We start from the raw sequence: 21469 nt of genomic DNA, 5'->3' as shown, positions 1-21469 counted from the left end.
CAAGACCAGACTGTCGCACATATGTGTGCAAATGACATCTGATTGCTTAACTGAACCCTTAAAATGCTGTAATTATGAATATATGATTGCCATAATTTCAGTTGGCCGAGCTGTTCACATAATACTCTGTTAAATTTTGCAGTCCCTCCATTTTTCACAACACATTGAAATGTTACAGTGCAATTTGAGGTTCTGCACAAAAGCCAGTACTTTTTGTTGCTCGCAAAACCTTAATACCAGAGAATAAATGTGCGTTTCCAAATTGAGAGAGACGCTGGGCACATTTCACACATGCAAGCGCAGCAGCAGGTAACTTCATTAATTATTTAAATCTCCGGACGCAGGCACAGGATCAGTCTGAATCGAACCAGGATTATCCACGGCCCTGTGGTCACGGTGCAATATCACATAGGCCTCGAAATCCCACAAATCGTGGGAAGAGAATGGCATATTCCTCAGAAGTAATGACTTTAAAATCTCAGGAAATCCTTCCGCCCTTGTCCTTGTTTGCTGACTTAGTCAGAAAATGAAGGCGACAGTGTGTCTGTTTGATAATCCGAAGCAATTTTCAAGTCTCTGAAGTACATGGATGTAAAAATATTTACAAGCAAATGAGAAATGTAATTTAGGTAAGTGTTAACTAAGTGTTAAGAGGAATGTAATGGATGCTAAACCACTGGTTTAGAATATGCTACAGAGTGGATCCTGTGTGGAGATATTCTGTAACTTTAAACTCGGTTTATAAAGTCTGTACTTTATATAGTCTGTATCTATATATGCTATCTATAGCTGGGACATATACCCAGGGATGCACAGAGAATCTAGGTCAGACTTGGTTACTGTTGGGCTTGGTCATTTTCTTCTGACATTGCGCTGAGTGATAGTAAAAAGCCCTTCAGGCCACTATTAAATTGCCAGAGTTTTCAGCAAGGACACATCAAAGTTGACTCTCGAGCTGCAGAAATGACTTTTTTATCACTCATATTTCTCCCTCTTTTCCCTTGCATGTTTTTTATTTCCCCGCCGTACCCTTGACAGTTATCTTTGCCTTTTTCTTTCTGTCAGATCCGACGTGGCTGTCCACCAACCTGGGCATCCTCACCTGCATCGAATGTTCGGGGATCCACAGGGAGCTGGGGGTCCACTACTCCCGGATCCAGTCCCTCACTCTGGATGTACTCAGCACCTCAGAGCTCTTGGTAAATCGGCGTCCGACCTCCCTGCTGAATCGTCTCCCATTACTGTCGCTCCACTGGAACGGTTTTCTCCGGAGATTTTCAGGCAGGATAAAATTGGAAAGTGGAGGTCGGAATAGTTAAGGAACAACAAGGAGGAGTAAATCATGACAGGAGGTCAAAGCTAGAAGAAGGACCTCATTCTTCTCTGCTGAAAGGCTCCACACTCAGAATAGCTGAGATTTTGTTTGGCTTTCTTAATCACTGCTTGGTGTAGAGATTTACTGCCTCTGGGGCTGTCGGGATTAAATGCTTCCAGTCTTGATTGCTTGCCTTGGTGTTAAGACGCCAGTCGTGTTAACCACAGTCAGAGGGGTGTTCAGTCAGTGAGGCTCCACGCTTACAGTTCGGGATGTCTACTGCTTCCCAGAGGGTGTGAGCTCGGCTGACAAGTTTTAAATTAATCAGAAAATGACACATAACCAGTTTTTAATTGTCTGTCTGTGTGTGTGTGTGTGTTTTCTCAACAGCTGGCCAAGAATGTGGGTAATGCAGGCTTCAATGAAATCATGGAAGCTTGCTTAAGTGCTGAAAATGTGGTGAAACCCAACCCAGCCAGCGACATGTAAGTCATTACATTCTCCTGCCATTAATTCTCCTCTGTCTCACCTTACACTCCGCCAGGATGAATGACGATATACTGTGACCCATGGACACATTTCCACCATCATGTTTTCTGAATTTCACATTTTCTATAGTATGTTTTATGGCTTTTATGTGACTGCTTTTCCTTTCGAATATAAAACCATCACAAAACCGTAACTCTCTCTCTTTGAATTGCGCCTCGGATCGAGCGGCTGTAACAGAACGTCATGTCCTCGTGTTCTCCACCAGGCAGGCGAGGAAAGACTTCATCACGGCCAAATACACGGAGAAGCGCTTCGCCAGGAAGAAGTGTCCCGATCCGACGTCGCGGCTCCACACACTGTGCGACGCGGTGAAATCCCGGGAGATCTTTCCCCTCATCCAGGTCTACGCCGAGGGAGTGGACCTCATGGAGCCCATACCGCTGGCCAACGGACATGTCAGTGCGCAGTCTATTCCACCTTTACAGCTTTGTCTTCATCTCTCGTGACTCTCGAACATTTGTTTCCGTTAAAAGGGACTTACTTCTTATCACTGTCGCCTTATTGCTTGGGTTGTATAAAGCAACTTGAGACAGTTTGTTATTGACGCTCTATAAATAAAGTTGAATTGAATTTCAGGAGCAAGGGGAGACGGCGCTTCATCTAGCAGTGAGACTCGTGGATCGAACGTCTCTTCACATCGTCGACTTCCTCACTCAGAACAGGTAAACCAGACGTCACTACACTGGAGTGGTTTTTGACTGTGCAGCAAACATCGAGTAGACCTCCATAAAAAGAGAAATAATGGTTCTTTGACCAGTACACGCTCTGAACACATCCAGTTATTTATTTCTCCCCTCTCTGTTTTAGACTCAACCAGTTTGCACAATTATTTATTTACTATTGGCACTTTTTCAGCCTTTCTTTTGTTGTTACACTAGAAAAATTGTGCTCCAGATGGAAAAAAAAAACAACACCACTCGGTTGTAGCTTCATCTTTCGGCATCTAAAAGTTTCCTCTCTCTGTCTTTGTCCCCTGGTAGTTTAAATTTGGATAAGCAGACGGCCAAAGGCAGCACGGCGCTGCACTACTGCTGCCTGACCGACAACAGTGAATGTTTGAAGCTGCTGCTGCGGGGCAAGGCCTCCATAGACATCGGTAAGGAAACAGTAACATGCTGCATTCACTGTCCTTTTGTTATCCTGGTTTTATTTGTTTTTTTGCCTTTTTAAAAGTTTTTTTCCAGTCTGTGATATTTCTGTAAGAACAAAAAACGTTTTACTTCCCTGCATTTGCATATAAAACATACTGAAGGCATGTATGCATCCTTCTTATTAAGAATTTAAGTTGGATAAAACTATAAGAAAGAAAAGTAAAAAAATATTTCTTATTCTAATGGAGGTTAATTTAAGAAAAGTAAGAGTTTTGCCTTAAGATACAGACATTCATTTCTAGAAATTTATCAAAATCAGGTTGAAATATCTGGTATTGTTTTAATTAACTTTTATAATTTGCGCTATAAAACAAAACTGCACCAAATGTGCATTTCTTTTGCACTCGTCAGTGTTGTGGCCGCCTCTTGTTCTCTCACTCTTTTCACTCATCGGTCCGAGTCTTTCAGTTCCCAGTAGTGTGGCTCTTTTCTCACAACACTAATCCCTCTGCTGTGAAACCAACCAAACAGCACGATAACAGATGCAGACAGGAGGAGGACGGAGAGAGTCGCTCCGTGTGGGAAACGGCTTAATTACACATTTCTCACGTCGCATTGAAAAAAAGGAGGAAAGAAAACAGCCTGCGTGTTTCTGCCCTTGTGGCATGTTGTGGATACAACGGTGATTATATGTTTTCGTTGTCTTTCCCCTTCCAGCTAATGAGGCCGGGGAGACGCCACTGGATATCGCTCGGAGGCTCAAACACCTACAGTGCGAGGAGCTGGTGAGTTTATCCCGCCTGCGAGCGCATCACTTCCTGAACGCACGCGAGAGCTGTCAGTCATTTTGTGTGTGAATTTGTTTGCGTTCGCAGCTGAACCAAGCGCTGGCAGGAAAATTCAACGCCCACGTCCATGTGGAGTATGAATGGTGTCTGCAGCATGAAGACCTGGATGAGAGTGATGAGGATCTGGACGAGAAGGTGAGTAATGGATTGTGATGCAGACAAGAACTTGTGACTGTGACAGCTTTGAATTCTTGTTATATTGATATATGTTTTTTGCCAGCTGTTGATTTATTTTAGTTTGAGATACAATCGTATAAAGCTGTGTAAGTTTCCAAACTCTAATCTCCTGTAGTAATTACTTTTCCAATACTGTACACGGCTGCACTCATCCTCTGTCTGTCATGCTTTGTTTAAGCACCTGTCTCTTTAAGAGCTCTTTCCTGAAAAGGCCATTCTGCTCCCATTGGGCTTTATGCTAATGTGTTAGATGGTGATGTGGATCATTTACAGGCCAGAGGACTGAGTGTAGGTAGTTCAGGAGTCTTGTTTTTGTGTTGCTTTATACATTTTCGGACATGTTGAATGCACAGAAATCTATCTACCCAGAGGAAACGCTAGTTTGTGAGCTAAGCTTAGTGTGGCTGTGCTTCCTTTCGCTATTGTTTATTAGCAAACAAACACAGTGAAGAGGTAAATCTAACGAGTTATGTCTCACAACCACAACATTCACACTCTGACCTCTGCAGCCGAGCCCTCATCGGAGGGATGAGCGTCCAGTCAGCTGTTACACGCCGGCCAGTAACTCCCACCACCAGTCTGGCCTGGGCTCGGCGAGCCGCGACTCCTCCAGCCTCTCTAAAGACAAGCCGCGGCCCTACATGCCCAACCTGGTCAACAACGAGACCTACGGCACCATCCTCAACACCAGCCCCCCTCAGCCCGCCACTACCTCCGCTCCGCCCCTGCCCCCGAGGAACCTGGGTAAGCTCAGATTAAAAAAGAACCACAATCCAGGCAATTGTGCGGCAAGTTCACCAGAGTCTGTGAACTAGTATCATTAGTAGATGGATGGAGAGCTGCCAGCGGAGCAGAGCAGGAGCGACCAGCTGTGTCGCCCACCTCGCCGCAGCATTCTGCGCATTCCTGTCCCCATTAACCACCGCTCTCCATTACATCAAAATGAAAACCACTTGGCTTTTAAAGTGGACGCCGCTTCTGGCAAAGCCGTCTCTCTGTCTCCTCTTTTTCCTGTTTCTTCATTTTAATAATCCCCTCTCTGTTTGCGTGTCCCTCAGTCCAGTTGGCAGGCCTGGGAGGGATCAGTCAGTCGTCACCGTCCAGCAGCTGGAAGCCTGGATCATTAGACCTGGTGGGTCGACAGAGGTCGTCCTCAGACCCCCCCAACATGCACCCGCCTGTCCCCCCGATGAGGCTTACGTCGACTGGAGGTATGGACAATAATTAGTTTGTTACGTCACCCAGTTGCCTTCTCTGTTTATGTAGCTAGAACGTAGAAAAACGTATGGAGGGATTGTACAATTACCACCAACAGACAAAGTCATTACTGAAACCTTGTTGTATTATTACAAGCTCATCCTCGACCTATGTAACAAAAATAGTCTAATCACAAGGTCTGCTCGCTCGCTTTCCTTGAGGTCGGTTTATCGGTCATGAATTCCCAGACAGTGTATTCAGATTGCAGAGATATGAAAACAAAAACGAGCTGTATTGCTGTGTGTTCCAGGTCTGGGTCTCCCTCATGTGACGAAGATGGAAGCCCTGAGCCTGCAGTCCAAATCAGGTCAGGGGCCTCTGGGATCGAGGGCAGTGCCGCCCAAATCTCCTGCAGGGTAAGAACATGGAAAGAGGTGAACGACATTACAGCATGTACTAAAACGTGACCAGAGATCACCGGCGACCTGAGAAAGCACTGCATGCATGCAAATCTCTCCACACAGTGTAAGCAGGGGCTTTGTGCATCACCCCAGGCTTGTGTATCTTAACGTGCCGACGGTTTCCCAAGAGAAAGGAGAATCCGTGCCCGCTGTTTAGCCGCTTCATTAGCTCCCAGGCTAAGCTGCATCGGGCCAGACGAGTTGTAACTCTCCTCCACAGTCGTCCTTTTGTCTTTTTATCTCCCACAGGCCAGTTAGCGCTGCAGTAAATCTGCTACAGAGCTGCCCAGAGTCTTAGAGAGCTGTCGAACGGTTTTCTCTGTCTTTATATGACACGCTCTGTTTATTGGAGTACTTTTTTTTTTATTTATTTGCAGCAACGATAAAAGCTTCAACAGAGGACCTCTAAATCGAACGCAGTCCATCGAGAGAGCAGGTGAGCGGATGGGTGAGAGAGGCTGCTTGGAGTGGACAGAGAGTGGCATGCTTATCTGTCAGATCCTGATTCTTCTCTGGAAGGTTTAGTTGTGATTGTGATATAATTTCCCTTTCCTGTTCCAGCTAAGGAAGTGCCAGGAAGTCCTCAGAACTCCATAGGTCAGTCTCTGCCTCCAGCGCCAATGCCAAGGAAGGCCTACCCAGTGAGTCCCTCATTTAACCCCCTCCCCCCCTTCCATTATTGTTTAGATTTTACTCTGCCTGCTTATTTGTTTGTTCTGTTGCACAGATTTACTGGCAGCTCATTCTCCAAGTCATGGTTTATTCCCTTATTAGTGTTGTGTAATTCCCTTCCCTATTGTTCCAGTGTTTCCAGTGACTACTTGGGCAATAAATTTCCTTCCTGTAGCCCGAGGCTGTGTTTTGGCCCGGAGCCTCTTTTCTCACTTTGAGGGGAGACGCTGTTTAGTTCAGTTTTAAAAAGGGTCGAAAAAGGGTGAATTGTTCACGTCGGAGACTTGTGCTGCATCAGTTACATGATGTGATGAGTCACGGATGAATCGGTGGATCTTTGGATTTTCCCCCTAATTTCCATCAGTTTGTTCTTTGGCAAATCAAATGTGATTTTAGAATCCAAGTAAATTTGTTCCAAGGTGCAAAAACATTGTCTTATCTTTATTGTGTTGATAAATGTTAACAGAGGAAGGTTGAATTTAACCTTGGCTACCACTCGGGCCTTTAAAGAACCCAACAGAAAATCTCTAATTTGCCTCAAAGGGATTTGTGCAACATAAAATAATCAGGAACTTTAATCCAGAAAATCTCCCTAAAAAATCCTCATTGGAGAAAAGGAACAATAGAGAGACCCACCAAGCTGTGTATTCATATTGTTGATATTTCCACAATGACATGATCATCTAGAATGAATAAACTATAGATCAGCTGATCAGCATGGATCAAAGGAGGCCAGCTCGTAGCCTCTCAGCTAATAGTTTTGGTTTCCTCTTTTGAATAATGAATGCAGACTACTGCCACCTGCTGGTGAGGAGAGAGAGCTCCTTTCACACAGACTCGTTGGTGGGTGTAGTCTGTGCTGTGTGTACAGGTGTGGCGATATCACAGTTTGCCTTCGTTGCCAGCAGTTGGCATGGTGCACATGCAACTTGCGAAATAAAACGTGTGTGTGCTTATTCCTCAGAAGCAGAGGCCGAAGCGAGTGAAAGCCATCTACAACTGCGTCGCAGACAACCCGGACGAGCTGACCTTCTCTGAGGGCGAGGTGATCGTGGTGGACGGAGAGGAGGACCAGGAGTGGTGGGTCAGTATCCGCTGTGCTCTTTTCAGACGCAAGCAAAAAAGCACAAGTAACCAGTTTCCACCACGCGTCAGTGCTGCCGGTGACCGCGGTGGCAGAAAGCAAAAAGGAGTGACCTCATTCTGGCCGAGCCTCTCGTCCTCCTCCCCCGCTTCGTTTTTCCGTCTGCTGCCGCTTCCTCTGTGGATCCCCTTGTGCGAACGCCGACCAGCTGCAACTTGTTTTCCTCAGAGCCACCCCTGCAGACATGACCGTATTTAGTCAGTCACTCTCTGTCCCTCGAGGTCCCCGCCGTCCTTCCTCTCTCTGTCCTGCATCCAAGCGGCGTTATCACTGTTTGTCTGTGTGAGTCTTTGAAATCACGGAACAGTAATGAGGCATCCAAAGCAACAGCAGCAGGAAAACGTAAAGAATGCAAAGTATTTCAATCAAGAAGCTTCAGTGTTGGAAAGTTGGAAACCATACTTTTATCTCTGAGTTCATTTATATTTATTATAGATTCAGTTTTTCCTTTGTCATGTTTCACCTGTATAAAAGTTCTCAGATGTGAAACACGTTCCAGCTTTTTTATTTCCAGGTGTAGACGGCGTTTAAAATGACTTAAACGGAGCTAATAAGTACCCCTCTGTCATTTAAGGTAACATAAAAGAGTAAAAGTGCTTTTGTTTTCTGAGATGTTAGTGGTGACTTAGCCTTGTGTGACCCGCGATTAGATTATAGTGTTTAGTAAAGATGGATTTAGTTTGATTCAGTTTTGTTTCTGAAAATCCTTGAATCATAATTTGTTGATTCAGTTCAGTTCCATTTTTTTTTCTGTTTTGTGTTTCCAACCTTTTTTGTGAATGGATCCTGTACCGTACTCTCTTATACAACTAATCACAGTCCACATGTTAAAAAAAAAAAAAAAACAAAAAAAAACAGTGAGTCCAAATCTGCACGAGAAAATGCACAAATCAAAACACAGATCTTTGGATTTTATGAATCAATATTTGATCACACATACAGGTGAAAAATGCAATTCACTGAGAATGAATTTTTCCCTGGTCCTAATCCCCCAGTCCTGTTTGTGTGCTTTAGTATCGTAAATGTGCTTTAAATGGCTTAATTTGCTGAAAGCAGTTAGCATTTCTATCAAATTAAGCCTCAGTGAGGAAATTTACTCTGCCTATTGTCATCCTCTCACCTCTCCTCTGGCTTTCTTCTCCACAGCTGGGCCACATCGAGGGCGACCCGATGAGGAGAGGAGCCTTCCCCGTTACGTTCGTACACTTCATCGTTGACTGAAAGGCCGCGCGGCGTCACGGGACGCGTGCTGGGACGCCCCCCCCCCTCCCCACCCCCCGTCTCTGCTCCGCCGGCCAACAAAACGTCATCCCAGCGTTTATGATCATCACCATCATCATCATCATCATCATCATCTTCACCGGCATCTTGTTTTAGTGTCACTGCTGAGCGAGACTTAGTGTGGGTGTCGTCATGGCAACCGTTGAAGACAGCGAGTCTGGGTGTCACGCAGGGGGCTCGAGGGGGCTCTGTGGTTTTAATGCCTGCAGTTAATGTCAGTGACACAGGATCTAAAATTTAAAAAAAGAAAAAGGAAAAAAAAAAGATGTTTGTAGTGAATCGCAATAAATGCACTTTTCCTGTCTTTATCTTTGTCGCAACATGAGGTTCAGTATACAGCGTTCATCCATTCTCATCCGCATCGTACTGACGGTCCTTAAGGTGATGGAGCGGAGCGGTGTATTTTAACTTACTAACAACAACTGTAAATGTGAACTTAGTCAACATGCTTACATTCCACGTCCGTGCATGAGCGATTTTGTACGCGTCTGCTTACAAGTGCAACCTTCCAGAGATGTAGTAGTCCTCCCGTGTGGAGGTTTTTTTTCCTAATGGTGCTATGTAAACCCTGGAATACGCTGGAGGCCGCACCCGAGGGAGCCGCTTCACTGTCCCCGTTTCAGCGGCGTTGAAACGGGGATGCCGCATGTTGAGGTAGCTTCCGACTCATCGCGCCCGAGAGGCCGCTCTCTCACGTGTGTGTGTGTGTGTGTGTGTGTGTGTGTGTGTGTGTGTGTGTGTGTGTAAAAATGACAGAGCTGCAAATTAGTTCAGTGTCGTGCATCTCTCCCCGGTAATGCTTCCTCACAGACACATTTTAGAAAGCGGTTCTTCCTCCTAAAGTGTTTTAGGTCAAACGCTGACACTGACTGAAGCTGCAGCAGCCAGTAATTACCTTAATGCTAAATCTGACACCTAAGGCTGTCTTCGCCTGTCATCTGCCTTATTAGAGGAGTAGGTGTGTGAGTGTGTGAGTGTCTGATGCACAGATTAAGCTGCGAATGATACTGAAATAAAAAAAGAGATTGCGAGAATGTGATTAAAAAGCTGTAACTTTTGTTGCTTGCTCTCATACTCTTGACAGGTTTCTGTTTTCAAATGAGCTAAATTGATTCTCTGAACAGCCACACAGAGAAAACACAATATCCTTCCTGCAGCTTGAGCATCATATCAGTACATTTTTGGGGTCCTGTGATGTAGAAAGATACGTTTATCTAATGTGTAATGAGATAAATATAAAACCTACAGTGTAATTAATTCCACTTTAGTTGCAGAGCAACTTCGTTTCTGTTCATATTGTTGATATTTAGGCATTTATCCTGAAACCAGAGCCTTCCGTGGATACGTGAATGACAAGAAGAGTAGCGCGTAAATCGTAGCTGATGCTCCCTCTTCACCGTGTTTAATATTAACTCACTGGAAGCAGGAAGATTTAATAATCTATTTGTGTAAATAGATTTGGTTTTGTTTGTGGATATTTAAATGTAAAAAAAAAAAAAAAACTTAAAAAAACAACTGGCCGCTAAATGTCTTTTAATGCACTGTGGCAGATACGACCTCAGCTGGGCCTGTGTGTGTTTGTGTGTGGTGTAACAACACCCATGAACACACAACTGGGAACATAATCCATTCTCATTAACTGTCCGTGGATCACTACATTGACTCTTAACTCTATTGTGCAAGTAAATGGGAAAATAAAACTGGAATAATAAAATATGAAATGATACAAGACCCTGGTCTGTTTCTTTGGAGTGTGGAAAGTTTATGATGTATTTGTGCAAGTAAAGAAAACAACTTTCACTAGTAGTCTATGCTTTCTTTGCATATTTCAGTAATTTGTGCACAAACCGCTGTCAATCATCTGCATTTTTAACACTACATTTGTCTGGTCTATTCAAAGTAAAAGCCAGATAATGTATCAAGGGCTCCCTCTGATGGAGAGTAGTTCAGCATGGGGGGCGCAAATAGAAGTCAAACAAAAAAAATGTACCACATCAAATTCTTTTAATTTCTCACTGTAAAACATTTTTTGTATAGGACCATTGTGAAAAAGTACTTATTATAAGAGGTGAAGTCAAGTTCGTACCACAATTGTAAACAAATTGTTCCCACAAAATCTTTAAGGAGTCATTAAATCTAACACAATCTAATGCTTTAACATCTACACGAAAAACGCAATGCAATGCAAGAAGCTTTCGGTACCAAGAGATTCACTGGATATTTGCCGTAAACAGAAATTAAACTCAAATAAACCATCGAAAATAGACAAACAATCACAAAAATGAGGAACAGGGTGACAAATCTGAACATGTGGGGTTAAATTAATCTGTAACGTCAAGAATTGCACGCCTTTGTACCAATACTGTTGTTAGAAAACAAAACACACAGACACACAAAGTGATTTCTAAACCTGAATAAGGATCCGAGTGGAAGGAAACCGTTAGTACCATCTCCCATGAATAATTATGTGCTGACACAAGAGAGAGATGGGTTCCAACATTATGTATGCTTGTTTAAATTAAATATGATTAATATTACACTGCTATACACTGCACGATGACAAATGCAACCATTCCCCTCTTTTCTACTTTTTGTTTTTTGTCAAAAAACAAATGACTAGGAAATGATTAAAGCGATTTCACAGTAGTTCTGTCTCAACTAGAGGAAAGTATCAGTACCTAAGAGATGCAGGCTTTCAATACAAAGGCTGGAATCATGTTAATTCCCCCTCCTAATTGCAAGAAAAGAGGGAAATGGTTGCGATCACAATGCTGCCGTGTTGGTTTTCTAATTAGCTACTGCTGGTCTTCCTGTTGTTTTACGTCTCCTCTACACAGGCCTCAGGACTTGTCTGATGTCAGAGCGCAGTCAAAAGAAGCCGATAGCACCTTGCAGATGGACTGAGCCTGCTCCTGTTCAGAGAGATGATGGAAAACACACAGAAAGAGAGGGACAGAACAGTACTTAGTGCCAGTGTAGTGGATGTTTTGCCACCATAAATCTGTCCTTTTTAGTTTACTCACAGAGCTGCTGCACTGGTACACCCAGATGCTGCACTCCTCTTGTTTGGTGTCGGTGGTTTTAAGAGCCAGGAGGTTCTTGCCTGCACCCAGGCCGTCATCGTAACACAACATACGCACTATCAGGTAGAGAGGGTGCCGATGCAACACATCCTGTTCAGAGGATATAGCAACATACGCTTGACTGATTAGTATCATAATCTTTTTTTCCATTTGTAATTAAGAAATGTGAGGGTGCAGCTTTGTATAGATTCAAGTCAAAACTTTATAAAACACGCTGCTTGCAGGTTACCACTGACTCAGTAATCCCGGGTCACACAGTGTCTATCAATCACCTTTCTTTTTTCTATAGTTCTGCTACTTACACACTGGTCCAGTGAGGCCACTTTGACTCCATACTTGGACACAACGAGAACCATTTCCTCATCTCCTGGAACAAAGGGCAGCTTTCCGTCTTGCTGTGAGAATAAACAGAATATTTATCCAGAATAAATTACTGATGTTACATTGATTGCTGTGAACTATGCCGCCATTGCTGCTTAAAATGTTTCCCTTATCTCACTGCAGCTTCTTACCTGGGCAGCATCAATGTAGTTGATGAGGTCCAATGGTTCCTGGAGGGTCTTGCTCATGTCAAACTGTAACTTCTCGATGGATCCAACATACTTCACCCGGAACTCTGCACATGCCTCAGAAACACTGTTTCCTACAGGAAATCAAACAAAGAATCAATTTGAGAAGTAAGAGCTGATGATGAGGATCAGATGAGTGTAACAGCTGTCAGGCTGACCTGAGCTCTTGGTGGAATCTGTATCCAGGCTGGCGACGGTGCTCGATCTCGAAAGTCCTCCCAAACTGGAGTCAACAGACTGCAGGGGGACAGAAATATCAAACAGTGTTAGATGAATTAAAAACAGAGGGGATCAATATAGTATATCAAAATCAAAAATCTGCGTCCCCCACTGTACCTTGCTTTTGGTGCTGATCTCACTGCTTTGCGAGCTGCTGCTGCTGTGGCGCTTTTTGACTTTCCGAAACATCCTTCACCATGACGACCGCATCCAGCCCTCCAGCCCCGCCAACCTGGATCACGACAGACCACGGTGTTGAACACACAGTCTCCTCATGTCTCAATAGAGACAACATATAATTAGGAGCAGGACATAGCTCTGTCCTTTGTCCTAAATAAATGGTTGTTTTTTTTACATTCAAAACTATACAACAACTTACATACCAGCACCACAACATGACAATATGATAAAATAACTACATTCATTATTAAAACTTAATGTACATGTTATGCTGAAATCTGATGATAATACTTAAAAACCACAGTTTTTGCTTTCTCAAATTATTCTGTATTTCGCTTCACTATATTTCAGGTCTATTTCTGACGTTTTAGTGTTTAGAGTTAATTTCAGGAGGAAAAATTTCCTGATTGTTACCATTTTACTGCTCTTTTCAAAAGCAAAACGTTAGAAGGGCCAAAATAATAAAGCGACACAAAAATACACATAATTAAACAGTTAAACAAAATAAAAGGTTCCCTATTCACTTGCTTGTAAGACTGAGGATGAATAAAGATGAATTTGTCGTTGAAATGCTAGTAATGGGTTACAATGGTAAGTGTACGGGTTACCATAGTAACCAGACATAACCGCCAGCGACGGCAAAAACAGGGAGGCACCATTAAACCGGAAACCAAGTTTATCTGATACACCTGCTACTGTAACAACAATGTATCATATCAGGGCAAAATATGACTGCAAATGTCACAGAGTTATTAATTGGACGACGTATATTAAAAAAAAAAAAGAAGTGAAGGAATGGGAAGAGTTGAGAAATATAAATGAGTCACGTTATACACCGGAGTCAACAGGTTTTAAGTAGCTCTAACTAACTGTTTAACTAACACCGCTAGCTAACCTACAAACTCAAGCAGAAAACATACTGTAGCCACATCCTAAAAAAAAGAAGCAAATGTTTGGATAAAACTTTGCCTCAAATGACCACCTCCGCATTCATTTTCAGCGTTGATGATTTCGCGGGAGGTTGTGGTAAGCTATGATGGCTAACTTAAATTCAGCATACCTGTTTGTACCGCAGCAGCCTCAACGTACCGTGTAGAGTTAATTTTCTTCGAGTTCGCTTTCTATTTACAGTTTGACTCCTCGGTTTCTCTTTGAGTTTAGAAGCCTACACCCAACGCCACTTAAAGGGGACGTAGCGAAGTGGTAAACCGAACAAAAAAGTTTTTATAAAAGTCGAATAATGAGCAGATAGGCCCGTGGATACTGTGCATTATTAAGTCAACACACTTCCTAGTGTTATAAAAATAATTCTGATCAAATGTTATATATTTATGACTGCTGTTTCCCTTCATGTTTAGGCGTTTTGCGAGTTGAACAGATGTGTCGGAACGGACGCTACAGCTCTAGATTCCACCCGGCGGTATTTTGCACACGCCACCGGAAGTGTGCGTTGCGAGAGGCCGCCCCCTCCCGTTCATTCAGCAAGTGCAAATATGACCGGATTTATTTTAATTGTATTTTCAAATTGACCTTCAAATTTTCGAAAATATGGCTGCGAAACGCAAATTAGATATTATTGTGCCTGCTGAGGAAAGCGACCAGCTTCTAATTCGTCCACTGTGAGTTCATTTCTATTTTGTTCTAAATAAATATGTTATGACTGCTTCTTTATGTTAACATAATAGTAATGATTTTTAAAATATATATATATTCCTTCCTGTTACAGTGGTGCTGGGCAGGAGGTTGGGCGGTCATGTATTATCCTCGAGTTCAAAGGAAGGAAAATTATGGTAATTATAGGTTGTTTGATGTGTCACTTCAGAGTGATAAATTATATTTATTATTACACACCTACAGGTTTTTTTTTTATGTAACAACTCTATTTGAAGTCGTGCACAACGCATTTTTGTTCTGAGTTTGTGTAGATTGTAAAATATAAATTTTACATTTTATTGCATAATGTATTATTAATACTGAGTGGATAAAATAAAGTAAAATTGTATTTGACAGCTGGACTGTGGCATTCACCCTGGCTTAGAGGGAATGGATGCCCTCCCCTACATAGATTTGATTGACCCGGCTGAGATAGATTTGCTCCTAATTAGCCAGTGAGTCTTCCCTCTTCTCCTTTATTTGCTGCATTATTTTTAAATTATCAAATGCTCAGTATTTCCTCCAATTTATTTAATTATTTTAATTACATTTCAGATCATGCTAATATTTCATTTTGTATGTGTCCTCTTATCAGTTTCCACCTGGATCACTGTGGAGCTCTTCCATGGTTCCTCCAGAAGACCAGCTTCAAAGGAAGGACCTTCATGACCCACGCCACTAAAGCCATCTACCGCTGGCTACTGTCAGACTACGTCAAAGTCAGGTAAGAGCAGAGGGACTCATCTCCTTAGAAAACATTACTCGTCACTGAATTGCGGTGTATCCTAGATTTTTGTTTTATTTTCTTGCAGCAACATCTCTGCAGATGACATGCTGTACACTGAGACTGATCTGGAGGAGAGCATGGACAAGATCGAGACCATAAATTTCCACGAGGTCAAGGAAGTGGCTGGAATCAAGTTCTGGTGCTACCATGCTGGTCATGTGCTGGGAGCTGCCATGTTCATGATCGAAATAGCTGGAGTCAAAGTAAGGAGGTTTTTCTGATTTAAATCTTTTTTGTTTTGTTTTTTTGTAGAAGGGCTCACTTATAAATCCATTGTCTATCTCTTTTTCTCTCCAAAGCTGCTGTACACAGGAGACTTCTCTCGACAAGAAGACAGACATCTAATGGCAGCTGAGATCCCCAGCGTCAAACCTGACATCTTAATCATAGTATGACCAAAGCATAAATGGTTATTCTAATGTAATAATTCACATTAGCCACCATTTTAAAGGGATCTTCACAACATAATCTCTGCTGCCATTCTTCTTTCTGCAGGAGTCAACCTATGGAACTCACATCCACGAAAAGAGGGAGGAGCGTGAAGCTCGGTTCTGTAACACTGTCCATGACATCGTCAACAGAGAGGGTCGCTGTTTAATCCCTGTGTTCGCGTTGGGGCGAGCCCAGGAACTACTGCTTATATTAGGTTAGAAGTTACAGTTGACCCTCTGATGTGGATAGAACGTGTTAATTGGCAATTACACCAGCAACAGCTTTGATACTATTCTTAATTATTTGCACAGCATCCCATCTGATACCCATGAGCTCCCGTTTGCATTTTATTCAGTTATTTTACACCATGCACCTTCATTCAGTTGTGTCTACGCTTCACGTTCTCTTGTAGATGAGTACTGGCAGAACCACCCAGAGCTCCATGACATCCCCATCTATTACGCTTCATCCCTGGCCAAGAAGTGTATGGCCGTGTACCAGACGTATGTCAATGCAATGAACGACAAGATCCGCAAGGCCATAAACATCAACAACCCTTTCGTCTTCAAGCACATCAGCAACCTAAAGGTAGACATGGATATAAATACAGACGAGCAGACTCTTCAGGCTTAGTAACCAGCTCATCGTGTAATGGCATCTGTAACTTTGGTGTCCGTCCTTTCCAGAGCATGGATCACTTTGACGACATCGGCCCCAGCGTGGTGATGGCCTCTCCGGGGATGATGCAGAGCGGACTTTCCAGAGAGCTCTTTGAGAGCTGGTGCACCGATAAGAGGAACGGGGTTATCATTGCTGGATACTGTGTGGAGGGCACACTGGCCAAGGTCAGAGCATGAGAAGAAGACGAGAAAAATAACGTCGAGCTTATGAAAAATTACTTATTTGTCTGTCTTCATCAAAATTGAGCACCTCTGTTGAAAGAGTGACTGTGTATAAAATGTGTAACGCAACATGTATTTTTACAGCTGCTGATATAATAGTGAATTGAGTATTTTTGAGCTGTCAATTGATAAAATTGATAGATATCACATCAGTTCTGAAATCACTCCGAATGATTAGCTGTGAACGCAATTGGAATATTAATTGATAACGACAGTGTGTACACTCTGCAGCATATCATGTCTGAGCCTGAAGAGATCACCACCATGTCGGGACAGAAGCTGCAGCTGAAGATGTCGGTGGACTACATCTCCTTTTCTGCCCACACCGACTACCAGCAGACCAGCGAGTTCATCAGGGCTCTGAAGCCCCCACATGTGGTAGGAGATTCAAGATCACTGTATTGATTTCAGCGGGGCAATTAATTTGTCCAAGAGTCACAAGACAAGAAAGAAAAAGACATAGACATAAGAATAAAATGGATGAATGAAAAATGAAGCAGAAGTGAAAAATTACATTAGTCCAATTTACATGAGATCTACAGTAAATAAAACATTAAGCTAAAGTGTCACAGTGTGAGGTTAAAGTCTCTTGAATTTAATTCCATCTTTAATAATAGCTGAGGTGTTTATTCCCAGATCCTTGTACATGGGGAGCAGAATGAGATGGCCCGTCTGAAGGCTGCGCTGATCAGGGAGTACGAGGATAACGACCAGGTTCACATTGAAGTGCATAATCCACGAAACACGGAGGCTGTTACGCTGAACTTCAGAGGAGAGAAGCTGGCCAAGGTTAAGACAGTCTTCATTTTTATCATGGGGTTCTTGCATAGACTAAACACATAGACTTCTCTAAGACTTTAAGGGCTCTCCCCTCCTCAGGTGATGGGCTCTCTGGCTGATAAGAAGTGTGAGCAGGGTCAGAGGGTGTCGGGCATACTGGTGAAGAAGAACTTTAACTATCACATCCTCAATCCGTCTGACCTGTCCAGTAAGTAACCATCAATATCCCACTGGAGCATTTTACCAGTGTGAACGCTGGAGGAATCATTAGGTTATTTTCATGCAGAGATCAGCTCCAGTGTCACTGGTCTAAATCAATTAGTAGCCTCTGCTGTGAGCTGTAGTGACCCGATCCGTGTGTTCTGCAGCGTACACAGAGCTGGCCATGAGCATGGTGAAGCAGACCCAGGCCATCCCCTTCACCGGACCCTACTCTCTGCTCGTCTGCCATCTGAGGAACCTCACTAGTAAGACCTACAGTACAGTTTGATGCGTCTGGGAAATGTGAGACCGTAGAGTACAACTGTTTACACTTTCCCCAAACTGTCCGTTTCAGGTGACGTGGAAGAGCTGGATGGAACCGAGAAGAACACGTTGAAAGTCTTTAAAAACATCACCCTGGTCCACGAGGCCGGCCTGGTGCTGCTGGAGGTGAGATCACATCTCAGCCTTTATGGACTGGCTCAGTCTGTGCCGCAGCATCTTTGTACAGAGCCTCCGACCTGCTGACTGTCCTTTCCCTTTTCCTCCTGTTTCAGTGGATAGCTAACCCTCTTAATGACATGTACGCCGACGCCGTCACCACTGTGGTACTGGAAGTACAGTCAAACCCGAAGGCTCAAAAGGGTTTGTATTTTTGTGATATTCATCTTTAGTTTTGAGCCATTTTCAAGAAGCACAAAGGAGGCTGTAATACGTTGTGTCTGGTTAATGCCATAAGGATCTGCTTTGTGTTTTTAATAATCAGTTATGGAGACCCAGAGTGCTATTATGGACATGGATGTGTTCCAATCCCGGCTCGAAGTCATGCTGCAGTGAGTGTTTACACAAGTGCAATTTAAAAGAAATTACTTTACTATTACTTTAAACACTTGTGTAGTTATTAATATTTCTGTGTCTTCTGTCTTCTCAGAGACATGTTCGGTGTTGAATGTGTTGATTTCAGCGACAGTACAAACATCTCCGTGACCGTGGACGGGAAGACGGTTCAGATTTGTTTGGAGACGAGGGTGAGGAGATTTCAGCGCACCACACTAACACAAAGAATGATGCATTTCTGTTGGACTCTGAGACCGACTTGTTTTCCTCCCCGACAGTCGGTGTGCTGCGAGGATGACTGCACAGAGGACATCTCCCTGAGAGAGATGGTGGAGCTGGCAGTGCAGCGGCTCTATGACGCCCTGAACCCGGTTATCTGAGACAGGCCTGCAGACGCATTCATATCACAAGTTTCTCAACTGGGTCAAGACATGTTTCTCCAAGTATCATAGTGACTTCAAGTCATGTATTAACTGCACCTGGTGTTTTACTCAGTGGGCATGTCTGGAATTACTGTTTAAGAAAAGAAAATAAGCTATGCTTTTTGTTTCCATGTATTTTAGTGTGCGTTTTGTAACACAAGCACTTTTAATGTGAACTGTATTTGTGTGTTTGTTCACTGTAGGTTTTATTTGGCCAGAGTTCATCACTGATATGCACAAACTCAACAGTTAACTGTGAATTTTTGAATGCACGAAATATATTTACATCTGTTGTTGAGTGTTTAAATGAGACTTAAATATGTGTCGATCTACTATCCCTATACTATACTTTGTGGTATATTAACCTTAAAGTCTGTTTCCAGGCTGATCTTTTTCTTATTGAGCCTGTGGTTAGTTTCATATTTTAAATCCATGCTAATGAAAATGAAGGATTCAAACATTTATTTCCTCGTGCAATGACAAGGATTGCTCAAAAGTCATTTATTTCTTAAACCTTTGGACAACATACCCGTTGATTTTCACAATAAATATAATCGAAGGCACATTCTTTAAAATCTAACCACAACCTGTTTGACAGACTCTCCAGACTGATTCCCTCATCCCTTACATTGCTATAAATATTTAATAAATAGCATCACATGAACAGAAACTTGCTTCACCTTTAAAAGGAATACAACCTGCCTCAGAGATGACTTTATGAAAGTCAAAGGAACTGAACTGAACGTACTAAACAGTTGCAAATCAACCAATGAAAGCTTCTGTTGACGCGTGATGTCCTTTCAGACTTTGTCCAACAAATATATAGGAAATGTAATCATAACGAGGTGTGGCAAATTTTCCGTGTAGTGCACGCTTGTGCATATGCACAGTTGGGGCTACAACTCGTTTGTGTTATTGCCACAGAATAAGGACAATGCTTGTCTTCTTCAATCAGCAGTCCAGAAGCTAAATATATAATTGTACAAAGCATCACACGAACTGATCTTGTCAATTCATTTCCTGTCAATTTACCAATGAAGTCATTAACATGTCAGCTTTATGGTGTGAAACGTACACCTGAGTCTGTTATGCACATATCCCCGCTCCTCTTCCCTCCTCTTGATGCTTATTTAAAATTCATTACCACAACCATGGCTGCCACTATCAGCACAACTCCTGAAACCTCCATCAGCTTGCCCAGCTTCTTGTCGCCTATTTCCTCGTGTTTCTCCTTCAGCATCTCCTGTCTGCGCATCCGTATGTTTTGCTGTCTGTGCAGCTGCTCGCCGTAGTGGCCCTTGAAGAACTGGTCGAAATCAAAGACGCTCTCTCGGCCGTCTGCGCCCACCGCAGGTCGTTTACGCTCGGCGTGCGACCTCGGCGAGCCCCCGGCAGGGTCCTTCCCGGAGGGTCTGACTGTCGTGTTGAGGTCCGACAGACTCAACAGCCCGCGGTCGTACTTCTTCCGGAGCCCCATGTTTCCCAGGACCGTGTAGGCCTCGCTGACCTCGGAGAAGCGGACGCTGGCCTCCTCGCTGCCGGAGTTTCTGTCCGGGTGGTAGATGAAGGACTGCTTGTAGTACGCCGTCTTAATCTGGGCTTGGGTGGCGGTGGATGCCACCTCCAGGATTTCATAATAGCCATCTTTGGTTTTGTACAGAGGCACGGATCTGTCGTTGCCACTGTAAGCTCTGATAAATACCAGCTGTCCATAATCTGCACACAAATGACGAGGACGCTGCTGTTGACGAAGAGTCCTCAATGACGCGTCGTATCTCCGGTGCAAAAAAACACTTCTTTCATTAATTTGTAATTGGGTATTAATAGAAAGTGGATACTTTTCACGTCTAGGATAAAAGTAATAATTATCTAAGAAATTGCCGGTTTTCCAAACATCTTCGGCAGCACCCAACGCCGGTTTCAACCTTGTGTAACTGCCCTGTGATGTCCCGACAGTCACTCCGTCCGCACCATTTTGGACCCTGTACAGTCCGACGCTTTCAATGTCACCCAATAAAAACCCAATCGAAAGAGACGAAGCGTGTATTGCACCTCTCTCGTGTTTGTTACGGCCCTCCAGGAGATAGCGGCTGTATATTTTGCGTGCAAATCCGTGCGCCCCACTTCCAAAACACTGTCTGACCTCCGCCATGTTTCCCCTGGGACGAACCGAGTTCTTCTTCCGTCCAGCTGAGCGAGACAGCGCCCCCGGTGGCGAGTGGGAAGAAATACAGACAGAGCTTTATGAGTATGTACTGTGTGAATATGTTTTGCTAGAGAAATAGTGACACTTTCCGACTAAATTTGCGGAATCATTCAAAGTATATACAAATAAGCTCATAATAAATATTTGTAACTTTTTATTTTATATGTCTATGTTATTTGTTTGACTAAGAATAGAATAGAATAGAATAGAATAGAATAGAATAGAATAGAATAGAATAGAATAGAATAGAATAGAATACTTTATTCATGCCCCTGTGATGAAAGTCGAGTGTCCAGTAGCTTGTACACAAACAAACACAGACATCAACGTAACATAACAACAAAATCAACATTAGTAATAGCAGCAGTGAGAGCAGTGCAAAATGAAGACTGGTAATATATATAAGATATTATGTACAGTTGACTGGGCATTTTTACGTTTTACAAGGATTTTTACAAGATAG

At 43.2% G+C, this 21469-nt stretch overlaps 4 protein-coding genes across 9 annotated transcripts in view; 2 read left to right on the top strand and 2 right to left on the bottom strand.

The window, feature by feature from the left end:
* Positions 1–9442, top strand: part of asap2a (ArfGAP with SH3 domain, ankyrin repeat and PH domain 2a) — a 48638-nt gene extending 39196 nt beyond the window's left edge. For 4 of the 5 annotated variants that reach the window (XM_047610458.1, XM_047610457.1, XM_047610455.1 and 1 more), the window contains 14 exons: positions 1066–1199; positions 1706–1800; positions 2070–2259; positions 2441–2526; positions 2845–2960; positions 3673–3740; positions 3831–3938; positions 4490–4724; positions 5039–5191; positions 5488–5593; positions 6016–6074; positions 6200–6279; positions 7275–7394; positions 8601–9442. In XM_047610458.1, the coding sequence (XP_047466414.1) occupies positions 1066–1199; positions 1706–1800; positions 2070–2259; positions 2441–2526; positions 2845–2960; positions 3673–3740; positions 3831–3938; positions 4490–4724; positions 5039–5191; positions 5488–5593; positions 6016–6074; positions 6200–6279; positions 7275–7394; positions 8601–8675 (1625 nt within the window). In that variant the 3' untranslated portion in view covers positions 8676–9442. The remainder of the gene's footprint in view (positions 1–1065; positions 1200–1705; positions 1801–2069; positions 2260–2440; positions 2527–2844; positions 2961–3672; positions 3741–3830; positions 3939–4489; positions 4725–5038; positions 5192–5487; positions 5594–6015; positions 6075–6199; positions 6280–7274; positions 7395–8600) is intronic. The other variant, XM_047610456.1, reaches the window with a different exon arrangement.
* Positions 9443–10722: 1280 nt separating this feature from the next.
* On the bottom strand, positions 10723–14106 carry itgb1bp1 (integrin beta 1 binding protein 1). Of its 2 annotated transcripts, none has more exons than XM_047610462.1 (7): positions 13847–14106; positions 12724–12838; positions 12546–12624; positions 12331–12461; positions 12121–12213; positions 11759–11908; positions 10723–11647 (listed from the first exon to the last, which is right to left on the bottom strand). In XM_047610462.1, the coding sequence occupies exons 2-7, from the start codon at positions 12793–12795 to the stop codon at positions 11576–11578; spliced, it is 597 nt and encodes a 198-aa protein (XP_047466418.1). In that variant the 5' UTR covers positions 12796–12838; positions 13847–14106; the 3' UTR covers positions 10723–11575. The 2 variants fall into 2 exon arrangements, with proteins under 2 accessions (XP_047466418.1, XP_047466419.1); XM_047610463.1 differs by having other exon boundaries at positions 13876–14106.
* Positions 14107–14212: 106 nt separating this feature from the next.
* Positions 14213–19380, top strand: LOC125023298 (cleavage and polyadenylation specificity factor subunit 3). The gene is made up of 18 exons (XM_047610460.1): positions 14213–14405; positions 14513–14576; positions 14797–14894; positions 15035–15163; positions 15252–15429; positions 15526–15615; positions 15722–15872; positions 16071–16246; positions 16345–16503; positions 16792–16938; positions 17197–17349; positions 17440–17548; positions 17709–17807; positions 17897–17991; positions 18099–18186; positions 18308–18374; positions 18473–18569; positions 18657–19380. The coding sequence occupies exons 1-18, from the start codon at positions 14335–14337 to the stop codon at positions 18756–18758; spliced, it is 2073 nt and encodes a 690-aa protein (XP_047466416.1). The 5' UTR covers positions 14213–14334; the 3' UTR covers positions 18759–19380.
* On the bottom strand, positions 19223–20985 carry LOC125023299 (dnaJ homolog subfamily C member 30, mitochondrial-like). Its single transcript, XM_047610461.1, has one exon. It carries the CDS (start codon positions 20950–20952, stop codon positions 19927–19929), a length of 1026 nt encoding a protein of 341 aa, XP_047466417.1. The 5' UTR covers positions 20953–20985; the 3' UTR covers positions 19223–19926.
* Between the last annotated feature and the right edge of the window lie 484 nt (positions 20986–21469).

This window comes from Mugil cephalus, chromosome 17, assembly GCF_022458985.1.
Source record: "Mugil cephalus isolate CIBA_MC_2020 chromosome 17, CIBA_Mcephalus_1.1, whole genome shotgun sequence".
In the NCBI taxonomy this organism is placed as follows: Eukaryota; Metazoa; Chordata; class Actinopteri; order Mugiliformes; family Mugilidae; genus Mugil; species Mugil cephalus.
Note: the sequence above shows the minus strand (reverse complement) of the source record. Positions and strands in the feature narration are given on the sequence as shown.